The following is a 26,510-nucleotide window of genomic DNA, read 5'->3' on the forward strand; positions in this document are numbered from 1 at the left end:
GATCGAGATGATCCGATTACATCTATAAGATACTTAGTCAGTTCAAGGAAGAAACTTGCACTTGGATCATTGGGATCAACGCTTTTTTTCCCATTCAAGAGGCACAGCCGTTGATTCCTATCCATAGAACAGTTACTGTCCGGGATTTATTTTTATTTTTTTTTCTATCGTAAAAACAAAAGTTTGAGTCTCGGTTTACGGATCCATCAGTCCAGCCTAACCCCATCCGATCCCATGGGTTAGCCAACCGCCCAACCACTGTAGTGATGGGATCCAATTAAGAATTTGGTTAGGTTTTGTCCCGGGTACCAAGGAAAAGAGTTCCAAGGCCCCCTAGCCGGATGTTCATGCAAAATAAAACTAGTCACACCACTCACACACCCAATATGAAATTGCCTTTTTTTTCAACCAGATTCAACCAGTTTAAAACAATCCTTTAATAAAACCATAGTATCATTGATCACCATCTTCCAATTTATCCAATTGATTCTTAATTTCCCATCATTCCTTCATCAGAGTATCTATGGCATCATTGGTAACTAGAACGCTCAGGAGCCGTTTCAATAGTTCCTAGCCCATAATACTTGGCAATATAATCACTTAACAAGATGGACTCTCGTTGAAGATCAGCAAGATCAACCAACAGATCCATATAAGGAGCCATGGACTCATCCATTGAAGACCAGCAAGGTCAATCAACCAGATCCATGCTCGATTTCAGAAAACAACTCCAACTCTGTTCCAATATCTTCCTCGACGCACGCGTGGGTATCCTAGGCGACCCAGAGCCCGAGCACCGTATGGTCAGCACCCTCTAGGATCCTTCGCAGGTAACCTAGCGCTTCACGCATAGGCCGCTTCCTTGGCCCCTCATCCACCGTACCGGAAGCTCACCATTTTAATCGCACCGAGGCTGGTCAAGACCTCGGCCGACCTTGCTACGCGAGACGTCCTTCATTGACTCCCCGTCAGCAGTTGCAACTTTCTCATCACGACCTTAATCACAAGACGGTCAAAATGCTCCCCCCAGCATTCTTGACATAAAACAATCATTTACAAACAGCATTTACAAACAGCATTTACAAACAGTTTACAATACAATTTCTATTTTAACTTTCATTTTTCCACATTATCCCTCCTCAATCTACATTACTTATTCCATATTCCATTTATATGTATACTCATCCCATCACATCATTTCCATCTCATCACTTCAGATTCCCTCACATCACAATCGTATATTCACATCCATACATCCACAACTATATGCGTACATTCACATCTACATGCATACATCTACATCCCTATGCATACATCCACATCCACATTCACATTCACCTCCATACATCTACATCTACATGCATACATCCACTCCACATTCACATCCACATCTATACTTCTACATCTACATGCATACATCCACCTCTACATCCACATCTACGTCTATACACCTACATCTACATGCATACATCCACATCTCCATTCACATCTACATCTATACATCTACATCTACATGTATACATCCACATCTCCATTCCCATCTACATCTATACATCTACATCTACATGTATACATCCACATCTCTATTCACATCTACATCTATACATCTACATCTACATATATACATCCACATCTCCATTCTCATCTACATCTATACATCTACATCTTCATGCATCCACCCACCTCCACATCCACATCTACATCTATACATCTACATCTACATGTATACATCCACATCTCTATTCACATCTACATCTATACATCTACATCTACATGTATACATCCATGTCTCCATTCTCACCTACACCTATACATCTACATCTACATGCATCCACCCACCTCCACATCCACATCTACATCTATACATCTACATCTACATGCATACATCCACCTCCACATTCACACTCACATCCATACCTCTACATCTACATGCAAACATCCATATCTCCATGCATAATAATATTCTTTTAATTAATGTAGGATGATAGTTCCTAGGATATGGTAGGAAGTCCTCTTTTTATGCTTTGAATGAATTTATTTTATGCGTGATTTCTATAAAAATTTTGCCATAGCTCCGCTACTATGACTGATAAATCTCAATTTTTTTTCTAAGGGATAAAGCTTATCATTAAGGAAATAATTAGAATGGTCTCTAATTGGATCATCAATCCGTAATGGTCTCTAATTGGATCATTAATAAAATAATTAGAATGGTCTCTAATTGGATCATCAATCCATTATGGTCTCTAATTGGATCATTAAGAAAATAATTAGAATGGTCTCTAATTGGATCATCAATCCCTAATGGATTGAATCATCAACTTACATAAACTAAAAGCATAGAAAAAAGCCATTAATTTGGCCTCAAGCATAGCGTAATCTTGGATTAAGGAAAAGCTTTATGAAAAGCTTCATTTGGATTGAGAATGGGTCATGAGTATGACCATTTCTTGAGTGAGAGAGAGAAATTACATAAAAACCATTAGAATTTAAATATAAATGGAAATTAACTTCTATAGCATTTATTAAATTATGTAACTCTTCACTACTATTCACCAATTAACTTCAATAGCATTTAAAAAACCATACCAATTAAACTTCTCAAGCTTGAGAGGGGTTGAGAAGAGAGAATCATTGAGAAATTATAGAAAAGATCAAAATTCAATATACTTACCTTATGATTTGCTTGATTCTTTATTCACGGTAGAGGCCCCCAACCAATCAATTGGTTTAGTATGTTGATGGAGCCACCAATGGGGATTGAAGAAAGAGAGAAGTATCAAAAACTAGTGAATTATTAAAGAATTCACAGTTCTTGGCTTAGGTAGAGTAGAGTAACAAGGCATAAGAGACTATGTTTTTTTCAACAAGGGGAGGCTTTTATTTATAGGAAAATTTAAGCTCCTAACCAAACAAACTGATTCTAGAATTTTCCAAGTCAGTTTGGTCACTTTTTGACCATTTTTAGGTCAGTTAAGCTAACTTTTTGGAACTAGACTTGAATGAGGAGAGAGGAGAGATGAAATATCTCAATTTTTATGAGTTTAAAACTCATTCAAGCATGTGAAATATGCACCTCCTTTAAAGAATTCCCCTTCCTTACATATGTGTCAAAATTGTATTGCTCATAGTTTTTTACTAATAAACCTTGTACATTTTCAACTCTTCATCTTATGTGAAATATGCACCTCCTTTAAAGAACTCCTCTTCCTTACACATGTGTCATAGTTTTTTTACTAATAAGCCTTGTACATTTTCAACTCTTCATCTTATGTGAAATATGCACCTCCTTTAAAGAACTCCCCTTCCTTACATATGTGTTTATTTACTAATAAACCTTGTACATTTTCAACTCTTCATCTTATGTGAAATATGCACCTCCTTTAAAGAACTCCCCTTCCTTACATATGTGTTTATTTACTAATAAACCTTGTACATTTTCAACTCTTCATCTTATGTGAAATATGCACCTCCTTTAAAGAACTCCCCTTCCTTACATATGTGTTTATTTACTAATAAACCTTGTACATTTTCAACTCTTCATCTTATGTGAGCATTTACTCATTTTTGGGTAATTTCTTTTTAAAATTTGGATTTATCTCCTCCCTACACATGGATTGATGCTATTGGCCCATAGGAACCTTAATTGGACCATAGTCTAAAGATTTCAGAAAATCTAGACCCTTAGGCTAAGGTTCTTTATACCTATTTCCAATTAATTCCAATTGCACATTGGAAAATTCTTTTTAAATTTCTGTTTCAGGGGAACTCATCTAAATTATAAGAGATATTTTTCTATCCAAAAATATTCAAAATCTGAATATTCTCTCTCTAGGTTAAAACAGCCACAAACAAGATCTCTTATATTTTAGAAAAGGAATTGATTACAGGGAAATATACTAGACATCAAAAAGGGGTTGGGGGAGGAATCTTACATTCTACCCCACTTAAAAAACGCGAGATGTCCTCATCTCGCAACTTGGAATAATTTCGCAAGATGCACGAATATGAGACTTAGAGAAAAATTTTAATCACGATTAACCACCAAGAAAAGTCTTAAAGAGAGCAAGATTCAAAATAAGAACAAGATTTAAACTTTATTCATTCAGGGGACTTATACAGTAAAGATAGAAGAACTCTTTACACTTCCATAAGCCCGTCCATCATATGGTCACAAAAGCAGTCTTCACAAGCTGCACAAGTATAGGGTAACTCATCTATGGGAATGATTCTGCTGGTTATTGCCGCACCTATCTCAGTGGTATGAGGTGATCTAACAAAAGGACCTCTGAGAGGCAAGCCAAAAACGGGGTAAAGGCATATCTTCTCATGAGGAAGAAAACATGCCAGTAAGAAGACCCGCTCAGAAAACCCAAGATGCCTTGATCTCATGACACAGTAGTATCGGGGACCCAAACCCAAAGCTTCAATAACCATGGCCAAGCGGACATTGTTACGAAAGTGTTGCTGACCCCAGGGTGTTACCCTAGTTATGTTTTGATAGGTCCGCCATTTGGTCTGCGCTACAGAAGTTCCTAGGTGAGGAAAAAGAGAGCGCTCATACTGTTCTATAAAGTCTTTCTTCACAGACTCTCTTGCGTCTTGAAGGTGAGAAATCATCAGGGATAAAACTAATTCCTGTTGCCAAGCCATGAAGGAGATTAAGAAAGAAAGGAGATTGATGGGAGTAAGATTACTGTGAGCGACAAGTAAAAGTTACGACTTATATAAAGGAAGGAGCTAGCGTAACCTAGAAGCCAACGGTAACTTGCCACTGAAGTTTTACCGTCTTTCCATGATTTGTGTTTGACACATTTTTCTATAGAAGGCATTAAGAATTTTGAGATGAGGAGATAAAAGAAACTTGTAGGCTAAGTCACCTACTTTCATTGAATTCAGATATAAGGATCACAATATCTGGGGGATAACTTCTTATACTCCCCAAGAGATAAAGAACTTCTTTTGGGCCGTACTCGAATAAAAACCAAAACCTTGGTATCCAAAACACCGATTCTCACTTCTAAACTCATTGTTCTAAATCCTTAAAACAGGCGTGACTCCTAAGAAGTATTCTAGGAAAAGGGTCTTCCTTTTTATTAAACAGAAACTTTCTTTTATTTTAGAGAGGGAATAATTATAAGATCAGAAAGGGAGATTCTTACTCCTGTATACCTCGAAGGCTGGGGAGGAATCTTACATCCTACCCCACTTAAAAAGTGCGAGATGTCCTCATCTCGCAAGGTAGAGGACAACTCTTTTTCTTAAGATCCAATTTTATTCTGGGATTCCTTATATTCTGGTCAACCCAACAGAATACTGGGATAAATATCCCTTATATAGAACTAATAACAACTCATTCAAATCATATCATTCATAACTTTAACACGATAATGGTCCATTAGACCGAGAAGTTTCTTTCGGAACATTCCTCCACGGAAATTTTAGTCAAGCAAGTTCTCAATTTGACATCCCTTAACTTGATCTACCGGTTAAGTATTAACAGTAGCAATCTGACAGCACAACCCACCAATCTCATAGCGATTTGCTGAATTTGTTATCATCATTCTAGTTATGAATATCATCACAGGGACTCGTCCCATTCCCCCTCATTGTGGTTTCATTATATTTCAACTAATTTTTAAAAATCAACATTTTTCAATCAGCATTTTCAATCAGAATCCAAATCAATTCATCCATTCTCAAACAGAATTAAAAATCATATCAATCACATTCGAAATCATCATCTGGATAGCATTAACGCTTATAATTTCACTAATCTTCATTAGTTTCTAGATTATATCAAAACTATGCTTCTAATCATGTTTGATCCACCATGAGCTTCCAAATACATGAAATGTAACTCTAAGCATAGTGCTTGAAAAAATGGGGATAGACAACCCTTTAATAATGCAAACCTAAAATTGAAATTTAACTCTAAGCACAATGCTCAAAAAAATGGGGATAGACAATACAAACCTAATAGTGAATTTAGTTGAAGCCTATGGGACTTTTATGGATTTAAAGATCAAGAGCTTTAGCATGGGTTTTTGCCACTCTCAAGAAACTTGATGAAGCAATGCTACACTCAGTGGTGTGGGCATGAATATCGAGAAAAATATAAGGAAAAGGTGGTTCAATGGTAATATTAAAACTATGAGGTTCTTAGTCCTAACTTATAACCTTAAGATAAATAAAAGAAAATTTAAGTCGAGAGGGATGGGTCCTTTCAATATCTATGAACTCACAACTAGAGAGGAAGCATGCCTAGAAACTCTTGATGAAGTCCAAATGGAAGGATTCCTCTATGGGATTAAACTTAGAAAAATACTATGAGCCGCTATCCTATGAGCAACTTCAAGCCGTTCATCACAAGGCTGAAGGAAAAGACAAAATAGAAGGTTGAGAAGAGATAAGCCCAACGAGAAACGAAATCCCGGGCAGAAAAAGAAAATAAAGAAGAGGTATTATACATGTCCACACGACTGAAATGCATAACAATCATGAGGCAGAGGTCACACTTAATGCTTTACTTAGACTTCCTATGAACAAAACGTAGCCAAATCCCGGGCAGAAAAAGAAAATAAAGAAGAGGTTATACATGTCCACACGACTGAAATGCATAACAATCATGAGGCAGAGGTCACACTTAATGCTTTACTACAAAACGTAGCCAAACTTGCTTTATTAGATATAGGAGTAAAAAACTTGATGTCTTACGAGACTTGGGTCTCACTAGGGAAACTTGCCCTGGATCTGACTAAAGCTCTAGTATACAGAATCTCGGGTCTTTATAATAAATGTAAAGGGATGTAAAGCTTAAGTTCCACATCAGTTCTTACCCCATGGAAAATAGTTTTTATGTTATAATTGTAGGTATGATTCTTGAAGAGATCAATCATCCTTGGAAGGGGAAAGATTTTTCCACAAACATGACTGTAACATAGATTGGACGAGGACAGCCATATTCAAGCTAGCACAATGAATGGTGAGCATTCTTCTCGTCTCGCTGAAGGAGTTCCTAGATGGTGAGCATTCACTGAGAAGGAGAGTTGGGAAAGATCTCTATATTAAGATGCAAAAGTTACTGACATTACTGTAAGTAGGACCAATCAAGCCGATAAGTGCAATTATCTGTTAACTCAAGGCCTCATCCAATCAAACCCCATCACATCCCTTAAAATTGAAAATCAAGAATTAAAATCCCAACCAAAGAAGGAAAATCTTTGTCAAAACTAAGGAGGTACCGTAAGACAAAAACCAAAGGCTACCCAACCAATACATCCAATCCTCCTACCACCTTAGTTCCTCAAAAAGCCCCAAGGAAGCAAATGACGCAAGTATGGGTATTCAAGACACTAAGAAAGCCTATCGTGAGGCCACCAAACACCCAAAGCCTAAGAACAAAAAGCCTAAATAGGTGTGAATTCTAAAGCTAGTGTGGATTCCTATGCCAAGAAGAAACTGAAAGCCATATAGTGATCCAGCCACACAAGGATAACCACATAAAGGTCAGTAAAATAGCCCAAGGATACTACCAAGGAAGAAGACAAATTTGGGTGCCAAGGATGCAATCCACACAAAGATGCAACCATCCTAGAGGGAGGAAAGAAAAGTTAACAAAATCATTATCATGCTCAAGGACCTTACATCCCTTACATCGACAAGTCACACCAAAGCAGGTATGGGTGCTACCTAAAAAGCAAGATAAAGAGAAAGCTAAGATAAAACACACATGGACCATACATCGCTTGCATTGACAAGTCACACCAAAGTAGGTACGGGTGCCCAAAAAGCAAGGTAAGGGGAAAGCTAAGATAAAGCACACAAGGACCTTACATCCCTTACATCGATAAGTCTCACCAAAGCAGGTATGGGTGCCCAAAAAATAAGATAGGCAAAAGCTAAGATAAAGCACACATGGACTATAGAAGAGTAGGATAAGTTTCAGAAAAAAATCCAAGGACTACCCCTCTTCTTCAGCCCTACATGAAATTCCAGCCTCCCTATCTGCCTCATCACCACTTGTTGAACCCTTTGCTAATGAGCATAGTGTCAAGACTGTCCCAGCACAAGAAGGCCCAAAAACCATCATATCCTCACTCTAAACTTGGGCAGATGCCAATCTCATCAAAATGATGTAAACCCCCTTAACTCAAGTATGAGCTAAATCCTTTTCTAGTTAGTGTTAAGATCCCTCATGTAAGTCATTGTCTTTTTAAAATATCCCATGGGTCCTTTGAAGTACATTATTAAAGCAATAATCTCTAAAACACATAGATACATCATAAGCTCTCTTTGAGAGGTTCCACACATTGGTAGAGCATGTAGCCATAACTCATCTATAAGCCTCCATTCATTAAACCAACCTTGAAAGGTTATCACACTTGTAAACACATTTATAATAACATCCATGTGATCTTCATCAATGTGATTTGTCCTAGCATGATAGACCAGGCTACTCGCCAACTGTATGCTTATCTATGGGATCACCCATATGACCAAGTAGATTCTAAACCAACAAGACACCATAGGAATGCCCCTATATTCTATGTCTCTATACTCGATAAGGCAACTATCGATGGTTGTTTCTTACTGCTCCAACTCATAGCAACACTCCGAAAGAAAACATAAAGTCGTTGCCTAGTAGATCTCCAATTTGCAACACTACTAGCCCAACCATCATCTATGTATCCACGTAGTTATATCTCTATGCCAGTTTCATAGAGAAGTTCATAATCAACTATGGACTTTATGTATCTGAGAATTAGTCTAGGGGCTTGCATAAACTGACTTACAAATTCAATAGCATAGCTCAAGTCTAGCCTAGTAATAATGGTCATGTAGATCAAGTTACCTCTATGTGCATGTACATAGTAGGGTCCTCCAAAGCTCACAAGTTTGCAAAAAGCTTTGTGTTCTACTTCAATGGCACTGAAATAGCCTTAGAGTTTGTTCTCCATACTTGGATACATGTCTAAGCCATATTGCCTCTGTAACAATAAAATGCCATAAGGTGATCTCACCACCTCTATACATAAGAAATACCATAGCTCACCCAAATTCTTCATCTCAAACTTATGCTTCAAACGACCCTCCCCACCTTGCCTTCACTACTCGTCTCCCCTCACCTTAGCGACTCGTGCCCCCCTCTCTCACGACTCTTCCCCCTCGCCTTTAATGACTCGCCACCCCACCTTGCCTTTTAGACTCGCCCCACCCTCTCCTCTCTTGAGACGACTCCCCCCCCTCTTCTCCCTTTGTGAGACGACTGGGCCCCCTCTCCTGTGATGACTCGCTCCCCCTCTCCTGTGATGACTCGCTCCCCCTCTCCTGATGACTCGCCCCCCCTCTCCGCCGTTGACTCGCCCCCCTTGCCCCCCCTCTACGCCGACTTGCCCCCCTCTTCTTCCACTTGCCTCCCTTCTCACGTCTCCGCCTCGTCCCATCCCCTTCACCAATTGACTCACTCCCCTGCTCACCTTCCCCTCTCCCTCCTTCTCGCCTCCCCCTCATCCACCGACTCGCCTCCCTCACCCTTGCCCCTTCGACTCACCTTCTTCCCTTCCTTGCACTTCTCCTTCCTTGCTGTTTGACTCGCCTTCTTCCCTTCCTTGCACTTCTCCTTCCTCGTTGTTTGACTCGCCTTCTTCCCTCCCCTACACTTCTCCTTCCTCACCGTTTGACTCGCCTCTTCACATTTACCGCACACCAATTCCCTTCGACAACTTGTGTTGCCCCCCATCACGTGTTGACACACACTGCTTCTTCAGAGTTCTTTGGTTGGGCCCAAGTATCCTTTTTCCCTTTCACACCTCTTCTTGCTAGTGCATTCACACCCTCCTTTGCTTATGCCTTCCTATTGCTTCTTCACCAACCTATCATCCTCTTATCGTTCCCTTCTACAATGGCAATGGCTTAGTTCTTAGCTGCTTTCCTGGTTGATTTTGCCATCACAGCACCATATAATGCCTCCTCTCCATCTTCTTCTCCACAATCAAGCTAGCCCTACTAGTGACAACATTGGCATAAAGGAAAAGAAACAAATGGTAAGTCCAATTAGAGGCTACGCTAGAAGGCAACCAATAACACATCAAAGGTGGTTGCTCACTTAGCATATGGATTAGCTCCAACAACTCTATTGTCACGTAGGCTGTAATGCCTGTGGTGGTGACCGACGGCAGACCGGATGGCCATGTCCGGGGTTCAGTGGGAGAGGACGCCCATGCGGAGTCATGGGCGGCCAGGCTAGTGTGGACGGCAGGCCACACACTATAAAGCCTGGGGGATGAGGGGCAATCCTCATTCTTCCTCTATGGCTGGCCAGAGGCCGTCCCCTCTTGTGATAACGCCCGTAGCGGCGTTACGGGAATGTAACACTGGTATCAGAGCGTGGTTTGAGGGGATCTTGAGAGTCCGCGCGCGCGAACGGGGGACCGGAGCCCACTCGATGGTTTTCATCCACAATCTTCTCACCCTTATCTCCACAAGGGAATGTGTGGAGGGAGGGGGGCCAAGATTTTTTGAAGGGAAGAACTCTTTCTCTCTCTCTCTCTCACTCTCTCTCCCCGTCACACACAGCATCACAGGTAAGCAAAATTTGTTAAGCACAATTTGTTTGTTTTCTTTTTGTTTTCTGCGTTGAATGGCTACAAATGCTATGCAAAACTCTGTGAAAGGATGGAACGTGTGTGTTGAAGTGGGGGGGGCGCAGACCACCCCCACGACCAGCCCCTGTGTGTGGGGGTGGGGCGGCAAAAATACATAGCTGAAACGCGTGGGGTGGGGGGGCGAAGACTAGCCAGCCCCCACGACCTCACTGTATACGGTGTGGTGGTGTTGTGCGAAGGGGGGGGATTGCCTTGCAAAAAACGAAGGGATTGCCTTGCAAAAAACGAAGGAATCTCCAGCGAAAACCAGTGATGTAAGAGGAGGCGGCGGCCAGGGCCACGGCCAGCGAAAACCAGCGATGTAAGAGGAGGCGGCGGCCAGGGCCACGGCCAGCAGCCTACCTTTGTAGGAACTCATTAGGGATCATGCCGCTGCAGATGTCTCTGATGGTAGGGAGCTTTTCTGAGAGTTCATGGTCTTTGGGGTCTTCTTATGCGCAGCGCTTGTCATCAATGCTTGCTGTTTTGTCGTCTGTGTAAGCAATGCAGCTTGAATGGAAGAGCATGCGCGCCTTGAGGAGGGCAGCTTGCGCTTATAAAAAGTTCGAGCATGAAGAAGACCTGCATGGTAACAGATGAAGAAATGGTGGGCATGGCGATGCTGGGAGTGTAGCACAATGAGTTGGCAGCATCGCCGGTGAAGGCCAAGCCAGCCGGGCCGGCGGGGCGGGCCAGCCAGCCAGCCAGCCATGGGCGGCGGCGGCGGCCAGCCAGCCAGGCCAGCCATGGGCGGCCAGCGGCGGCGGCGGCGGCGGCGCCAGCCAGCCACAACGGCGGCGGCGGCTAAGGGCCACAACGGCCAGCACCAACAGCCAACCAACCAGCGGCCAGAGACCCAAAAAAAAGATTTTAAAAAATTATTTTTTAAAAATTAAATTTTATTATTCATTTATTGAAAATTAAAAATCAGAAAATTCAAGGAAACTCTCTCTCTCGGCTGGGGAGGAGAATCATCCCCCCAAGAAATAATCCCGGCAAGGCACCTCTCGATCATTTAAATTCTTTTTATGAGTTACAGGCATTTTCTCGTGGATCAGAGCATCCTAGAAGCGTCCTTGTAGAGGCTCGCAACGCAACACAAATCGACAAGCGACCGTAAAGGGGGGTGATTATTATTCTCTCTCCACCACTGCTCATTTTTATTAGCATTTTTTTTAGTAATTTCCGAGTTCTCGCATTATTTTTTGCAAGAATTAAAAATGTCTGCTAGGCGTAGTGTGTCCCCACCGCCTTCTACTTCTCTAGGTTTTTCCAGTCTCTTGTCCTCGATCGCGGGTTTGACCCCGACCGACGAATTGTCAGGCCGTACACGCCCGACCGTTGTTCGGTCTGGAGTGCGCTCGTCGATCACGCGTGATCCGCCAGCGCCCTCCTCATCTATTGACCCCGTCTTAGGACCCAGCGAGCCCGCAGCAGCGACGACCGCATTGGCTGATGACCCCTTTCTGGCCGATGAGCCAGAGGACATGAATACTGACGTCGCCGAGGGGACCGAGGAAGACCTCTTGGATTATGACGACGACGACTATGACCTATTGGACCCTGCTCATGTCCTGACAGAGACGGAGCTCTCTAGTGGACTGTTTAAATATCTTAATGCCAAATTGAACACTATGGGTAAAGTCCAGGCTGATTTAGTCACGATGCTACAGAGCATCTCCACACGGTTAGATGCACTGACAGCCGCCTCGGCCGACTCCTCGAGGTAGCCGAGCTCCTACAGCACGGGTGAGCGTAGCCTCGCCAGTAATTGCAGGAGTACAGGCCGATGCGCCTGCGGGGTCGTCCGTATAGCGACAGCTTCGTCGTTGTTAAAAGACTTAAAGCCGCCTAGTTTTGGTGGCGAGGAAAAGGAGAGAAACAAGGACTCAGTCAATATGTTTCTAGCGAAGTGGTCAGATTTGCACGCGCTGCGACAGCAGCCTAGCCGTATACAGCCCGTAGAGGCTCTAGCCTCTCATTAACCGGCAAAGCGTACAAGTGGTGGATGAGTTTGACAACTCGCCCTACCACTTGGACGGAATTTGAAACAATGTTTCGAAAAGAATTTTTGCCTGTTAATGAGGCAGAGAGAAGCTGGGAGTTATGGGACAAGTGCTCGATGGAGAACAAATCCCTAACTCAGTACATCTCAAACTACAGGGAGATAGTACTCAAGCTAAAGGGAATCGATGCATTCCAGACATTGCGAGGCTTTAAGAGAGGCCTCAAAGATGATTACCTTGAGTACGTAGAACCCCTACAGCCTAAAGACTTAGCAGAGGCAATTCAATATACACAGATATTCGATGACATCAAGCGCCATAGTGCACGTGGTGGTTCTAGCAGGGCCGAGGGTAGTGAAAAAAAGGAGGTCAAGCCTCAAAAGAAAAGGGTTCCGCAGTGCAAACAAGGGGATAGGACGGACCAGGAAGGACAGGGTGGTCATTGGTCTAAAAAACCGCGACCATCCAGGAAGAAAAGAGACATCGAAAACCAAAAGAAAGAGCAATATATTAAAGTGCAAAAGGAAAATCGCTGCTTTAATTGCAATGAAGTAGGACACACGAAGGCTGAGTGTCCAAAGCCTAAAGCCAGCACGAGTGGCAACGAGCCCAAAAAAAATGGTAAATCTTCTAGGCAGTTGCATACAGTGCAGAGACTCCCTCTCAGTTCCGCAGAGTTCAGAGAGGTGACAGTGTGTCATTGTGATGAGCATCACGCTTGTTCAGTGACACCAGCGATGTGGCAGCCTACTGTAGGTCCGCATGACATGGTGCGCATGTATGGCACCATAGGTGGCCGTAGAGTCACAGTTTTTATTGATGATGGAGCTAGTCACAACTTCTTGAACTACTCGTTAGTCAAGAAATTGGGATTGACTGAGACCCGGAGTGATCATGAGTATACTGTTGGCCTAGCCAACGGATATGACAAAACGGTATGGAATACCGTAGTATTAGGGGTCCCATTATCTATGCAGGACTACGAGGCTCCGCTTGACTTTCAGGTCATGCACTTAGCTAGAGCAGACGTATATCTAGGCAGGGAGTGGCTGTATGGCTTGGGCCCTAGTCTAGCTCGGAATTACTTACATAATACGCTATGTTTTGAGCATGGAGGTAGAGTCATCACCCTGCAGGGCGACCGTACTATCCCTGCCACACCACTTATTTCCTCCATGGAGCTGTGTACAGCGGTCCGCAGAGACCAGATAGCAGAGGTATATGCTTGTTACCCTCTTTTGAATTCTGTTTCCGTAGATGAAATGATAAATGATGTTTGCGTAGACAAACAAGAAAAACAAAATAACCTTGGACGAGACCCACTGTTTGAAAACCCTGTTTGGCATGCATGTGATTCAAACAAGAAAAAATCCAAGGTGAATGAGACATTAAAGAAAAAGTACGTAGATACTTTAACGAATTTATTAGAGAAACTTCAGGATGTTTTTCCTGATGATTTACCAGATGGTTTACCACCATCTAGAGAAGTAGACCATGGCATCGAAGTTATGCCAGGATCAAAACCTATAAGCAAACCTGCTTATAGATTAAGCCACTCCGAGGCACAGGAGGTGGAAAAACAATTAACGGAATATTTGAACAAAGGCTTTATTCGGCCTCTAGTTCAAGTCCGTGGGCATCGCCTATTCTTCTGGTAAAGAAGAAAGACGGATCTATGCGGATGTGCATAGACTATAGGGCTCTTAATCAGATAACGATTAAGAACAAGTATCCGATGCCACGCATGGATGAGTTGTTTGATCAACTCTATGGATCGAGATACTTCACAAAAATAGACCTAAGATCTGGGTATCATCAGGTTAGAATAAAAGCAGAAGATGTTGCGAAGACAGCATTTAGGACCCGTTTTCGGGCATTTTAAGTTTTTGGTTATGCCATTTGGGCTAACCAATGCTCCAGCGACGTTTATGACGCTGATGGACAGTATTTTACGTCCATATCTGGGAAAATTCGTAGTAGTTTTCCTAGATGATATTCTTGTGTACAGTAAGACACAGAAAGAACACATAGAGCATTTGCGTCTAGTGTTCAAGTTGTAGCGAGAGCACAAATTATTTGCAAAGAAAAGCAAATGTGAATTTTTTGAAACAGAAATTCACTACCTTGGCCATATTATATCCGCCGATGGTACACGGATGGAGCCAGAAAAAGTAGAGGCTATTCTTAAATGGCCAGCGCCGCCGAAGAATCTCGAGGAACTGCAGATTTTTCTTGGCATGTCGGGGTTCTACCGATAGTATGTGAAGGACTACGCGAAGATCGCAATCCCGTTGACTGACCGGTTACGGTTAAAAACAAAAAACATTAGTTGGGGGGACGCCCAACAGAAGACCTTTGACAAGCTCAAGGTGACCGTATAGCAGCTGCACCTGTTTTGACAATTGTCGATCCAAATGAGCCGTTTGTTTTGGAAACAGACGCTAGTAATGAGGCCATTGGGGACGTACTTATGCAAAGGGGACGCCCAATTGGGGCCATTGGGGCCGTACTTATGCAAAGGGGACGCCCAATTGCATTTGAAAGTAAAAAGTTAGATCGTGCGCAGCGTAACTACTCGGCTTACAAGCGAGAGTTACTAGCGATAGTTCATGCACTGAAAAAGTGGAGACACTATTTATATGGTGCCACTTTTGAGGTCCGGACGGACCATGAAAGTCTGAAATGGCTTTCAAGTCAAAATGAACTGAAGGGTAGAAAAGCTCGGTGGGCGGAGATTCTACAGGAGTTTGACCTTCAGATACGTTACCAGAAAGGTAAGTATAACGTGGTGGCAGATGCACTTAGTCGCATGCCACAGATAAATGAACTTAGTTTCACAGTCTTCAAGAATGATTTCTTGGAGTCCCTACGTGGTTTATGTCAGCACGATCCATCTTTTACAGAGGTCTGGTGCGCTGTACGCGCACGCACTTCTTCACAAACGCGACCACCTCCCTCGTTGGCACGTATTGCTAGTCCGGAGAGACTGGCCGAAGGTGCAACGAGAAGGGAAGTGAGAGTTAGTCCGGAGAGCCTAGCCGTGTCTTCTGGGTATAGTTTGGAACCGGAGAGTTCTGACGTAGGCCCTTCATCACCTTTGACTGCCACTTCAAAGGGGAGTGATAAACTTCGTCGGGGGGAGAAATATGCTAATTACTCCATTGACGATGAGTACTTACTCTACAAGGGTAGAATACGTGTACCAACTATTGGTGACTTTCGGGCCCAAATTCTTAAAGAAAGTCATGATAGTCCAAGTGCGGGTCATCCTGGGATTCAGAAAACCTATGCACTAGTAAAAAGACAGTTTTATTGGCCTAGTTTGTTTAAGGACGTCCAGACTTATGTGCTGAAATGCAATAAGTGCCAGGTCAATAAACATGAATGTCTTAAGGTTGGAGGACTAATCCATCCGCTGGAGATTCCTCAAGGGAAATGGGAAAGCATTTCCATGGATTTCATTACCGGTTTACCCAAGGGAATGACTCGGTGTGGGTGGTAGTGGACAGGTTAACTAAAATGGCAAAGTTTATTGCCACGAAGAAAACTGTTAAAACGCCAGAGTTGGCAAAACTCTTTATTGAACATCTTTACAAGCTATATGGCCTGCCCGCAGATATAGTGTCGGATAGAGATAGAAAGTTCAACAGTCATTTTTGGAGGGAAGTCTTCAAAAAGCTGGATACTACTCTGAGTATGAGTACGGCAGATCATCCGGAGTCTGATGGTCAAACTGAAAGAGTTAACCAAATTCTAGAGGATATGTTGCGTTCTTATGTTAGTAAGAAGCAATCTAATTGGGAAGAGTACTTACCCTTACTGGAGTTTGCCTATAACAGCTCCAAACACTCAGCGAGACTGGATTTACACCATTCATGTTAATGTATGGATTCCAGCCGAGATCTCCAATGGTTGTAGGCCTAGAAAAGGAGAAGATTCAATCTGTCAAGGATTTCCTTGAAGATATGAATGATATGCTCAGAGCTGCACATGAGAGCATTCATAGTGCTCAGGATCGCGCTAAAACTTATGCGGATAAAGGACGAAGAAAGGTGACCTTTGCAGAAGGTGACTTTGTATTCCTCAAAGTTCCTGCGCAGTCAGAAACCATGAAAACGGGAAAGTGTGATAAACTTTCTCCGAGATATTGTGGTCCTTTTAAAATCCTTAAGAAGATTGGGGACGTAGCATATAAACTTGAGTTACCGGAGAGTTCTCAAGTCCATCCTGTCTTTTATGTCAGTAAACTGAAGAAATCAGTTCACGGGTTAGAGAACGTAGTTTCTCCAGAGATTTTGGTGGACTTGATAGAGCCACCAAAGATACCACATGAACCTGAAAGGATTCTACAGTATCGTGATAGACAGACCCGACATAAAGTGTACCAGGAGGTACTTGTTAAATGGATAGATAGGGATGAGGAGGTAGCTACCTGGGAACGCCGTAGTGCAATTTCCAAAAGGAGGTACTTGTTAAATGGACAGATAGGGATGAGGAGGTAGCTACCTGGGAACGCCGTAGTGCAATTTCCAAAAGGTTTCCCTAGTTTGTTTTCGAGGACGAAAACTCTTCTTAAGGGGGGGGTAATGTCACGTAGGCTGTAATGCCTGTGGTGTGACCGACGGTGGCGGCAGGACCGGATGGCCATGTCCGGGGTTCAGTGAGAGAGGACGCCCATGCGGAGTCATGGGCGGCCAGGCTAGTGTGGACGGCAGGCCACACACTATAAAGCCTGGGGGATGAGGGGCAATCCTCATTCTTCCTCTATGGCTGGGTGGTGAGCCAGAGGCCGTCCCCTCTTGTGGTAACGCCCGTAGCGGCGTTACGGGAATGTAACATCTATGTTGCACTTGATCGACATTTGTTTATGATCCTCGTCATGGTGCTTCACGTCACATTTTCTAGCAAACATTTCTACAATTTTTACTCATGAAGGAGAAAATTGAAGTGTTTTCTCACTTTCAGAGATTTTAAGCCTTGGTTGAGAAGATCAAATGCATAACATCAAATGGTGGGGGATAATATTTCTTCAATGAGTTCAATGATTGTAGCAGGGTTGGTTGTTCAGCACACTAAGTGGTGGCTCTTCTCTGGAAAGTCCTCAATGCTCACAGTGCGACACACGTACGAATAGACAGGATGTAATGGAGCACAACACAAGTGACAAGATTGCAAGAGGAAAAAGAAGGCTCGACAACACTTGTAACACTATTACATGCCTTTCATTGTATCTTGCACACTCAACATAGGTCACAATGAAGAGGACGACCCCAAGCTTAGGCTACAATGTAGTATGAAGGATGTAGCACAAAGGATGAAGGATGTCCTTCAAGATGAGTCGAGGGTAACGACCATCCGACTAGAAGTAGTATCACCACTTGAAAAGAAGACACTTGATATAGAATACGTTGTGTTTCTATACTTACATATTCATACATGCATTTTTTGAAACAAAAATAAAAAATTTGAATGCCAACGATTGGTGGTATGACATTGCATGTGGATAATTCCACTTGAAGTTCTGTAACGCAAAGCATATTCATATTCATATATGTATTTTTTGAAACAAAAATGAAAAATTTGAATGTATGATTATTCCAACAATTGGTGGCATGACATTATATGTGGATAATTCCACTTGAGGTTCCACTTGAAGTTCTGTAACTTAAAGCATGTCACACTTTATGTTTTTGACATGTTGGTATTTTGGAATGGTTGTTTGTAAAGCTTTGTCTTCACATGTTGGTTATGTACAATGTAGGAACTTAGAGCATGGCCATGTTTGCAACACCTTGGCTCATATGATTAAAAGTCACATGTTGGTTATGTACAATGTAGGAACTTAGAGCATGGCCATGTTTGCAACACCTTGGCTCATATGATTAAAAGTCATGATTCATCTCTAGTTATAAAAATATTTACAAAATAATTTTTTGATTTTTGTAAAAAGATGTAGGAGGTGAGGGTTTGAACTTTACTTTGAATGGCAGCAAATTTTAGTACTTTTTTTCAAAAAAAGGCAGTTGAATTATAGAAAAAGGAGGAATCCGATGTTACAATGGCCACGTGTTGGCTGCTGATTTAGTCTGGCCAATTGGCACACACAGTGCACGTGAAAGCATGTGCAACGCGTGGGAGGGGAGAAAAGGAGTGGTCTGAAATGCTGATGCCTCGCGGTGGGATCTTTGCATGGCGAGCCCTCCAACCTGGAGCCTGATCGTTCTACGGCCTTGCTGGTGATGAGTTTAGAGAAGCCTCTCACCTCTCCTCCTTCTTCCACTTGAGGATCGAACTCCTCTCCCTTCTTTCTCTGGTCTGCCTAGCCGCCGGCTCCTTCTCTCACTCTGGTCGCCGGGTGAGGCTTGCAAGGGAGCTTCATCTTGCTGTTTGGCATCACTTCCTCCTTTGTCCCTTCCAGCACGGACAGTTCTGGCTCGGACCACGCTTCTCCAAACGGGGGGAGGATGGTGCTGGTACTTTTATCTGTTTTGCAGGCTCCCTCGACAGGCCTCTGGACGGCAGTCCTTCTGAGCTGCTTCTTTTCTTTCTTGATCATGAGTCCAGGTGGCGGTGCCCCCTGGTAGAAGAAGGGGACTAACTCTGGGGGGCATGTAGTTTCCTCTCCCTTTTGGCTGATTGATTTCGATCCTTTTGTAGGAGCCCTTATGGGGCCCTTGATCTTTCATCTTGGACCACCAGGACGCCTTCCTCTCTCGGGGACGGTTAAGATAATTCAAGATTCCTTTGCTCTGAATCTTTTCCCTTCTTTGCAGGTGCAACAGAAGAGGTAGCTGAGGCTGGTACAGGACTCTTCTTGATTTGGGGCTCTGCTTTCGATGACTATGGCAGATCGGTGGCCATGCGGTTGTGGACTATCCTGAGATGATTTGCCGAGATGCGTGAGCCTCTCCAGAATTCCTGGTGGACAGGCCAACGGTGTCTCTATGTAGCCGACAGGTCACTTTGCCCTAGCTGCTTTTTCAGCTTCTCTTGGTTGATTCTTAATGCCTGCATGTCTGATGTATCTCCTCTTCTCCTGTGAGGGGGAGAGTTAGGTTTGTTTACTGCATCCTTCTGATAGCTTCTATTAATGCTCTGTCTTTTGGGAGGATTAGGAGGATCTTGTCTCTGGTTTTTTCAAGTAGTTCCAATGTGTAATCTAATTTCCTCTTTTGTAATTTAATCAACAGCCTCTTCTCTAGCTTGAAAAGGGCTTGTGTTTGGTTGTTCCAGTATCTGATGCATGTTGTGGTTAAGCAAACAGCTAGAGGAGGGCCCTTAATTCCAGGGTTATCAAAAGTGACAGCTAACCTCTGCAGCCATGCATGCCATAGGTACTCGCACCTTATTGCATTCCAAAGAGATGTAGAGCATCCTATGTTTTCTCCTAGAATTGTATTCTTCCAGTTTACATCTTTCCCCCATCTAAGAATAACTGCATGCAACTCTTTGTAGGATTCTGAGATGTGATTGCAGTGTATAAAAATGTGTAGATCATCCTCAGGAAGGCCACATCTAGAACATTGGTCTGTGGCAATGTTGAACTTGGCTGCCTTGCACTGGGTCCAGATGGCTCTGTATGCAATCAACCATGCGAGACAAGATTTCTTGGGTTCTATGTGTGGACTCCACAACTCCTTGAGGCAGCTGTACCATCTTTTCCTGTCCCAGGCTATGTTCCATCTGCGGTTCAGAGTAACCTGGATAGGGGGGGACTTTTCAAGAAAAGGAATGGGTAGGAGGGGTTTATTCTTTAACCAGCGAAGGGCCAGGATGTTGAAGTTGGGGGGTCTGCTGATTCTCCAGATTTCCTGGGTATTCCATTGGAATGTTCTGCTTTGTATTAGGTCTAGTTCTGGGGTTCTGCAGTCGTATTTGGCTACCAGCTCTGCTCTTGTGAGCCAAGTGCCGGTGTAGGGGTTAAAGAAATCTGTCCAAGTTGCGAGTCCTTTTCTGTGCAGATTAAGGGCTAATTTCTCTTCTTCTAGTTCTAGTAGCGGATGAGGGAGAATAGACCACCAGCAGGAGTCGGCGGCTATTAAACCTTCTGATTTCTTGTCATTGAGATTGATGGACAGTAAACCTTTAGATCTGAACCAGGCTTTCCAGATTGAAGTAACCAGATGACTCCCTTTAGGGGTAATGGGGTGTTTGGATGCTACTATGGTGGTAATGGGTAGATTTAGCCATTTATTCTGACCGGTGATTGTAAATCTGGGGAGGTCTTTGACCAAGAGCTGTGCCCAGTCTTCAGTTGGATTCTCCAAAGCTCTGATTATCCATTTAGCAGCCAATCTGTCAGCAAGCAGACGAATGTCTATAATCCCCAGTCCTCCCTTGGCTTTGGGGACCGTGCAGATATCCCTTTTAACTTTAGGTCTGCTTCTGATCCATGGGTCACCTCCCCAAAGGTAGTTTCTGCAAATTTTAGTACTGTTGCTACTCTGTTTGGAGTTCATCAATTATTCAGTTACATGGTTCATAGAATACACAAACTTGCAGATGGCTATGGAGATGATGACAGTGAGGCAGCTTGTAGCGAAATACAGCAGCCGGGGGCGGGGAAGACCCGTGGCGATGGTGTATGGGGCGTACAATGTGCGCCGTTTCTCCTCGTTTTTCTCATGGCCAAACTCTGCATCTGAGCCCCCGCCCCCGCCACCGCCCGTGAACCCCCCGGATGCAGAGAACCCTGACGCAGCGACTCTGCGAGAGCAGTGGAAGTACGCCATCGGCCTCTACAGCAAGTGGTACTCTCACGCCTGGGGCACCGCCATCCTCGCCGGCCTCTCCTTCTTCGCCCTCGGCTGGTTCGTTAAAGGGGAGAACCCCCTCCTCTCCAAGCAGACCACCACAGATCCCGCATCTGCAGAAAATACAGAAGCAAACGAATAAGGCGCCCCATAAGGTTAACGGCTAGCCCAGGTACTGCCGTTTTCTGTTTGAGTTATACTCGCAAACCTTCATGCAAACCGTAGAAGCAGACCGGTACATACCAAACCAGGTTTTTACCATATGTTTTTGCATCTTTGGGAGGATCAGGGCTTGACATGCCTTTTCCCTTGATCTATCACATGTATTTATGTTAGTTTCATGTATATATGCCTATGTTAGGCTTGCAGGAAAAATAATGGCTTAAAGAAAATGGGATCGATGGCTTACTCTACATGATGCCTTAACATCAGAATGCCCCATCACATGTTTTGAACCTTTTCTCTTGAATGGTAGAATCCATATGAACCAATGAAAATGCTCACAAAAATGAATCCAATGATGCACTTCCCATGCCTTCGACACTTGTTTGGGAACTTTGCATCCTTGTACATATCAGGTTTTGATCCTCTTTGTTTTGTTAATCTTAATAGCATGGTTTTTCCTGAGATTACATTTATTTTTCAATCCTAATGGCATAGTCTCTGCACCCAACCCTTAGCAATAATTTGCCAAGCAGAGCTGCATGGCCAACTTTGGGCTTAGGTGTTTGATGTGTAGGGTTTCTCTACTTGAGATTCATGCAAGATAGGTATCTCAGTGTGTTGTTACAAAACGGTTTTTCATGTGGCTATGAATCACGAAAGGAGTGATTTGTAACTATTGACTTGTAAGAATATGTCTAGCTTTATTAAATCATGGATAGATTGCCTTTAATGTAGATAAGTTTCTTAAGGGAGATGCAAATCTCAAGGAGAACAAATTCAAGTTATTTTCACACTTCATTTCATTTTTTTTTTCATTTGAACACTTTCTTCTTTGATCCTTCCATAGCACCATGCCAAGGGCCACAATGCCCCCAAGCTATCACAATCATGATATAAACTTCGAGATAGCTGGTTTACATGGATGTTGGGGACAATGGACATCAGGAACAAGAAGTACAAGCATTGAGGATGTGGGATTAGAATGTTTGGCACCTTTGGTTTTGTAGGTAGTGCCCGGAACTTGGAAGGATGCCAAAGGATGCACATATTGATAGTGAAGCCATTGGAATAAACAGGACCACCCTCATTAGCCTCGGGAGTGCTTGGGCATGGGCCATGTGAACAAGGCTTTAAAAAAAGAACTCTATTGTGTGTTATAGTGGTATTTATACACTTTATAATAAGTGGGTGGACACACTTTATTGAGGGCTGGACATGTTATAAATTGGGCATCTTGGTTTTAGAGAGTGTCAAACTCTTTTGAGTGCTTGGATTAGTTTAAAAGCTTTCATATGCTTTAGGTTGTACATCTACACATGGGCACTCCTTTCATGGGTTGTGGACTTCTCAAGGGGCATTTAACAGGTGGTTGACCAGCCTCCCACCTCTCCAAACATGTGGACAGTATGGTATAGCATGGCCTTACCTTAATATAAGGGGGATTAAACATTATGGAGGCTCTCGTTTTTCATCATCGCCACCTTTTCTCTGTACTGTTGTTGGTTGCTGCCCGTACAGCTCATACAGGCTGCTGTACCTGTTTGTACTTGCGTGGACCAGTGGTACGTGCACCTGGAACTGTCCATACAATCCTGTTTCTACCGTTCTGTTGCTGATGTACCTGCCAGTACAGACCAGCACCTCGTCGTACCGCTGGCCATACTTTAACAACTGGTCCGTATAGGCCTGAACTTACTAATCTACTGCTAATACTGGTCATCTTGGCTGGGATCACTCTTCCACTTCTGTGCTTATCCATACTTGCTGTTGTGTTGTGCTATGGTGATTTTTTTAGCAATCATCTCTTGTCTGTACACTATGTAAGGGCCTCTGTTGTGGGTGTGCCCGTTTTAGTGTCTTCCCATTTTTTCTCACTCTTCGTATATTTTTTCCTATTTTTTTGGAGGTGTGTATGGGCTTTCGGCTGCCTTCAGGTGCTGCCCGACTGTTCTGGTGCTGCCCAACTATCCCTCAGTGCTGGCCGACTGCATATCTTCTGGCCGACTGAGCCTTTCGCTGGTCGTGGGCAGCCAGGGCTGCTGTCGGCTGTTTATGGGCTGGCTGACCTGCAGCCAGGGGCCATATAAAATGGCCCCTTGCCCCCACACTCCAGATCGTGTACATTTCCGGGATTTTATGTGGTGGATATAGCAGAGTTACACAGCTTCTCTCTCTCTCTCTTTCATCTGAGTATTTCTCTCTACAGCAGTTGTCTTCATTTCTGCTGTGCATTTTGACATGGTATTGGGACATCGAGCGTTTGCTGATTGGAGATTGTTTGGGCTGTACGGGACCTGGGGATCGGGTAGAAGGTGGCCATTATCGTTGGACAGCCACCTTGCATTTTATTTGCAGCCTCTTCTTTTTTCCCACGAACCCTCCCTTCACAAGACCTTGTGAACCCTTGAGATGGTAGATTTGCTTGAGATGGCTGAGAAGCACGTGAAGATCCCAACACTCCCCACGTTCCCGGTGCACCGGCAGTTAGACAGGAACAACTACGGCATATGGAAGGTAATGATGGAGTTTGTTTTGGAGTCTTATGACTTGGCTGATTTGATTGTTGTTGGGGTTCCATGACCGGAGTTGGAAGATGGGGAGTTACGCTCTATACGGAAGGAACGGGAGGCACATGCACAATTATGGGATTGTGTTAATGCCCGTGTCCGTTCTTTCACCTTCCTAAATTGCACACCATAGGTGATCAATCATATAAAGCATACGACGGTGGCCAGAGGGATTTGGCAGCATTTGGCTTCTCTGTACAACAGGGTATCTCCCATGAAGAGGATCTCCTTGGAAGTTCAGATGCGAGTGATGAATCTTGCAAAGTTCGTGACGATGCCTGCTCTTCAGCAAGAGGTTCTAAAGGCGGGGAAAGAGATATCGTCAGAGGACATGGCCATCACGTTGTTGTCCCGTTTGCCCTCTCAGTACTCAGCATTTTACTCCTCTTTGATCACCAGTGGTAGGCTTAGCACCATCACATGGGAGGAGCTTGTGCCAATGGTCTTGGACCAGGAAGAGCGATTTACGAACCCTCCACAAGGCGGAGGTTATGAGGCCTTGATTAGCCAGCGGTCAAAAGGCCGTAACAACAACAACCAGGGCAAAGGGAAGTTGTTATCGGAGAAGTCTTCTGAGAAGAAGCCCGATTTAGACCGTGAGAAATTGAAGGCCGAGAGGACGTGTAATGATTGTGGCGAGAAAGGCCACTATTGGAGAAAGTGTCCCAAGCAGACTAGGAAGAGTGTTGATTCTTCAGCTTCAGTTGCAAAGACTCCAGCCTTTGTGCACTTGGAGATGTTGGACACAGATGTTTCATCTTCTTCGAGCGAGGAGGTAGTTGGCTTCACCGCCAAGGATACTCAGTGGATTCTTGATAGTGGTGCTTCCAGGCACATGACTCCTTCTCGTGACTTCTTTCAGGATCCGAAATGGCAGTTAGGTCGCATTTTCATTGGCGATAATTGCACCATACCGATACACAGCGAGGGCCGGATGGAGATCATTCTCGATGGCAGAGGGGGGACGCATTCCTCTCGTGTTCTTTACGTCCCCGCACTTGGTTTTCATCTGTCGTTAGTGCATGAGGTGTAACACGCGAAAGCTCTGGGAGTCTTCTTTCAGCCCTAAACACTCTTGGAAACCATCTGATGCAAAACGCAGATATATAGAGAGAGTAGAGAGAGAGAGATGTGCTGGAAAATTCAGTATATTTCATATTGTACAAAAAGGGTACTTTGCTACAGCCCTAGGCTGCCTTCATAAAAAGGTGGTAAACACCCTAGATCTGTTCCCTACTTGGACCCCTAAGACCCAATTCCTAGAGGATTGAATGAACATAACATTGAGCACCTACGCCTTTTATAGGCCTTGGATTGCAGCAGTCGGACAGCCGACAAGCCTCCCCTTTTCCCCATATATACTGGTCGACCACCTGAAATGCTGAGGTGTTGAAGCGCCTTCTTCAGATCCAGCCGACTCCCTCTGTGATGTAATCGTCAGCTCCTGTGTGCAGTCGATAGAGCCTGTTTTGTGCTCAAAATCCTAACCATATCTGGTTCATACTCTTTATCTGGCTGCCTCTTTTGGATCAGCACCTGAGAATGTCCATGGCATCTTTCATGCACATGACATCCCCCTCTGCTAAACTTGATGACGGGACTCCAACTTGTTTTTGGATGACTGTCATCATCCCAATCTTTTCCTCCCGAAGTCCCTTTGTCATCCATCCATCCCTGGCAACCCTTTTCTCTGAAAGCCCGGCCCGTTCTCCAAACCACTCTGTCTCAGACGAAGATCTATGCATCTGTTTCCATCTAGTCCACAATCGCTGTCCAATGTCTTCTTTTGGTCCTTGATAAGATCCCTAAGAATATGATCAAGCTGGCGGATTTTGTCATCTACAGACCCTCCCATTGTAGAGGGAGGGAATGTTTGAAAGAAGCAGGTAAATATGTGGGAGAGAAAGAGAGAGAGAGTGGGAGAGAGAGAGCTTGTTGCTTAAGCTCAAGAGTGGCTGGCCAAGAGTGAGAGTGGGAGAGAGAGAGAGAGGAGAGCTGAAGCCTTATAGGTGGCTCCAAGCACAGTCCCCGCACTCGGGCGGCTCCAAGCACAATCCCCACGAGTGCGGGTCACAGCAAGCCATAGTGCCAACGGGAGAAAACGGGCGCAGCCACCAACGGAAGAAAACGGGAAAAAGCAACGGCCATAAACAGCAAAAAAACGGCAAAAAAAAAAGCGAAAAAAATTGACGAAAAAACCAACGAAAAAAAGAAGGCCAAAAAAATACGATTCAGCGCATCCCGTTCCAGACCCGTCCCCGACAAGTGTGGCCGTTTTGCCGTTCTTGGGACACCGTCCCCTGGTGACGCAGATGCTCGAGACGTTCCCCCCCTGTCCCCATTCCGTGTTGGAACGCCATGTCGTTTTGGGAT

At 43.9% G+C, this 26,510-nt stretch overlaps 1 protein-coding gene across 1 annotated transcript; it reads left to right on the forward strand.

Moving 5' to 3' along the window:
• Positions 1-20,969: 20,969 nt before the first annotated feature.
• Positions 20,970-22,051, forward strand: LOC147638716 (uncharacterized). The gene is made up of 2 exons (XM_086798696.1): positions 20,970-21,063; positions 21,155-22,051. Exon 2 carries the CDS (start codon positions 21,155-21,157, stop codon positions 21,545-21,547), a length of 393 nt encoding a protein of 130 aa, XP_086654822.1. The 5' UTR covers positions 20,970-21,063; the 3' UTR covers positions 21,548-22,051.
• Positions 22,052-26,510: the final 4,459 nt, after the last annotated feature.

The sequence above is a fragment of the Cibotium barometz genome, chromosome 5, assembly GCF_041138505.1.
Source record: "Cibotium barometz isolate CiBa-2024 chromosome 5, ASM4113850v1, whole genome shotgun sequence".
Lineage (NCBI taxonomy): Eukaryota > Viridiplantae > Streptophyta > Polypodiopsida > Cyatheales > Cibotiaceae > Cibotium > Cibotium barometz.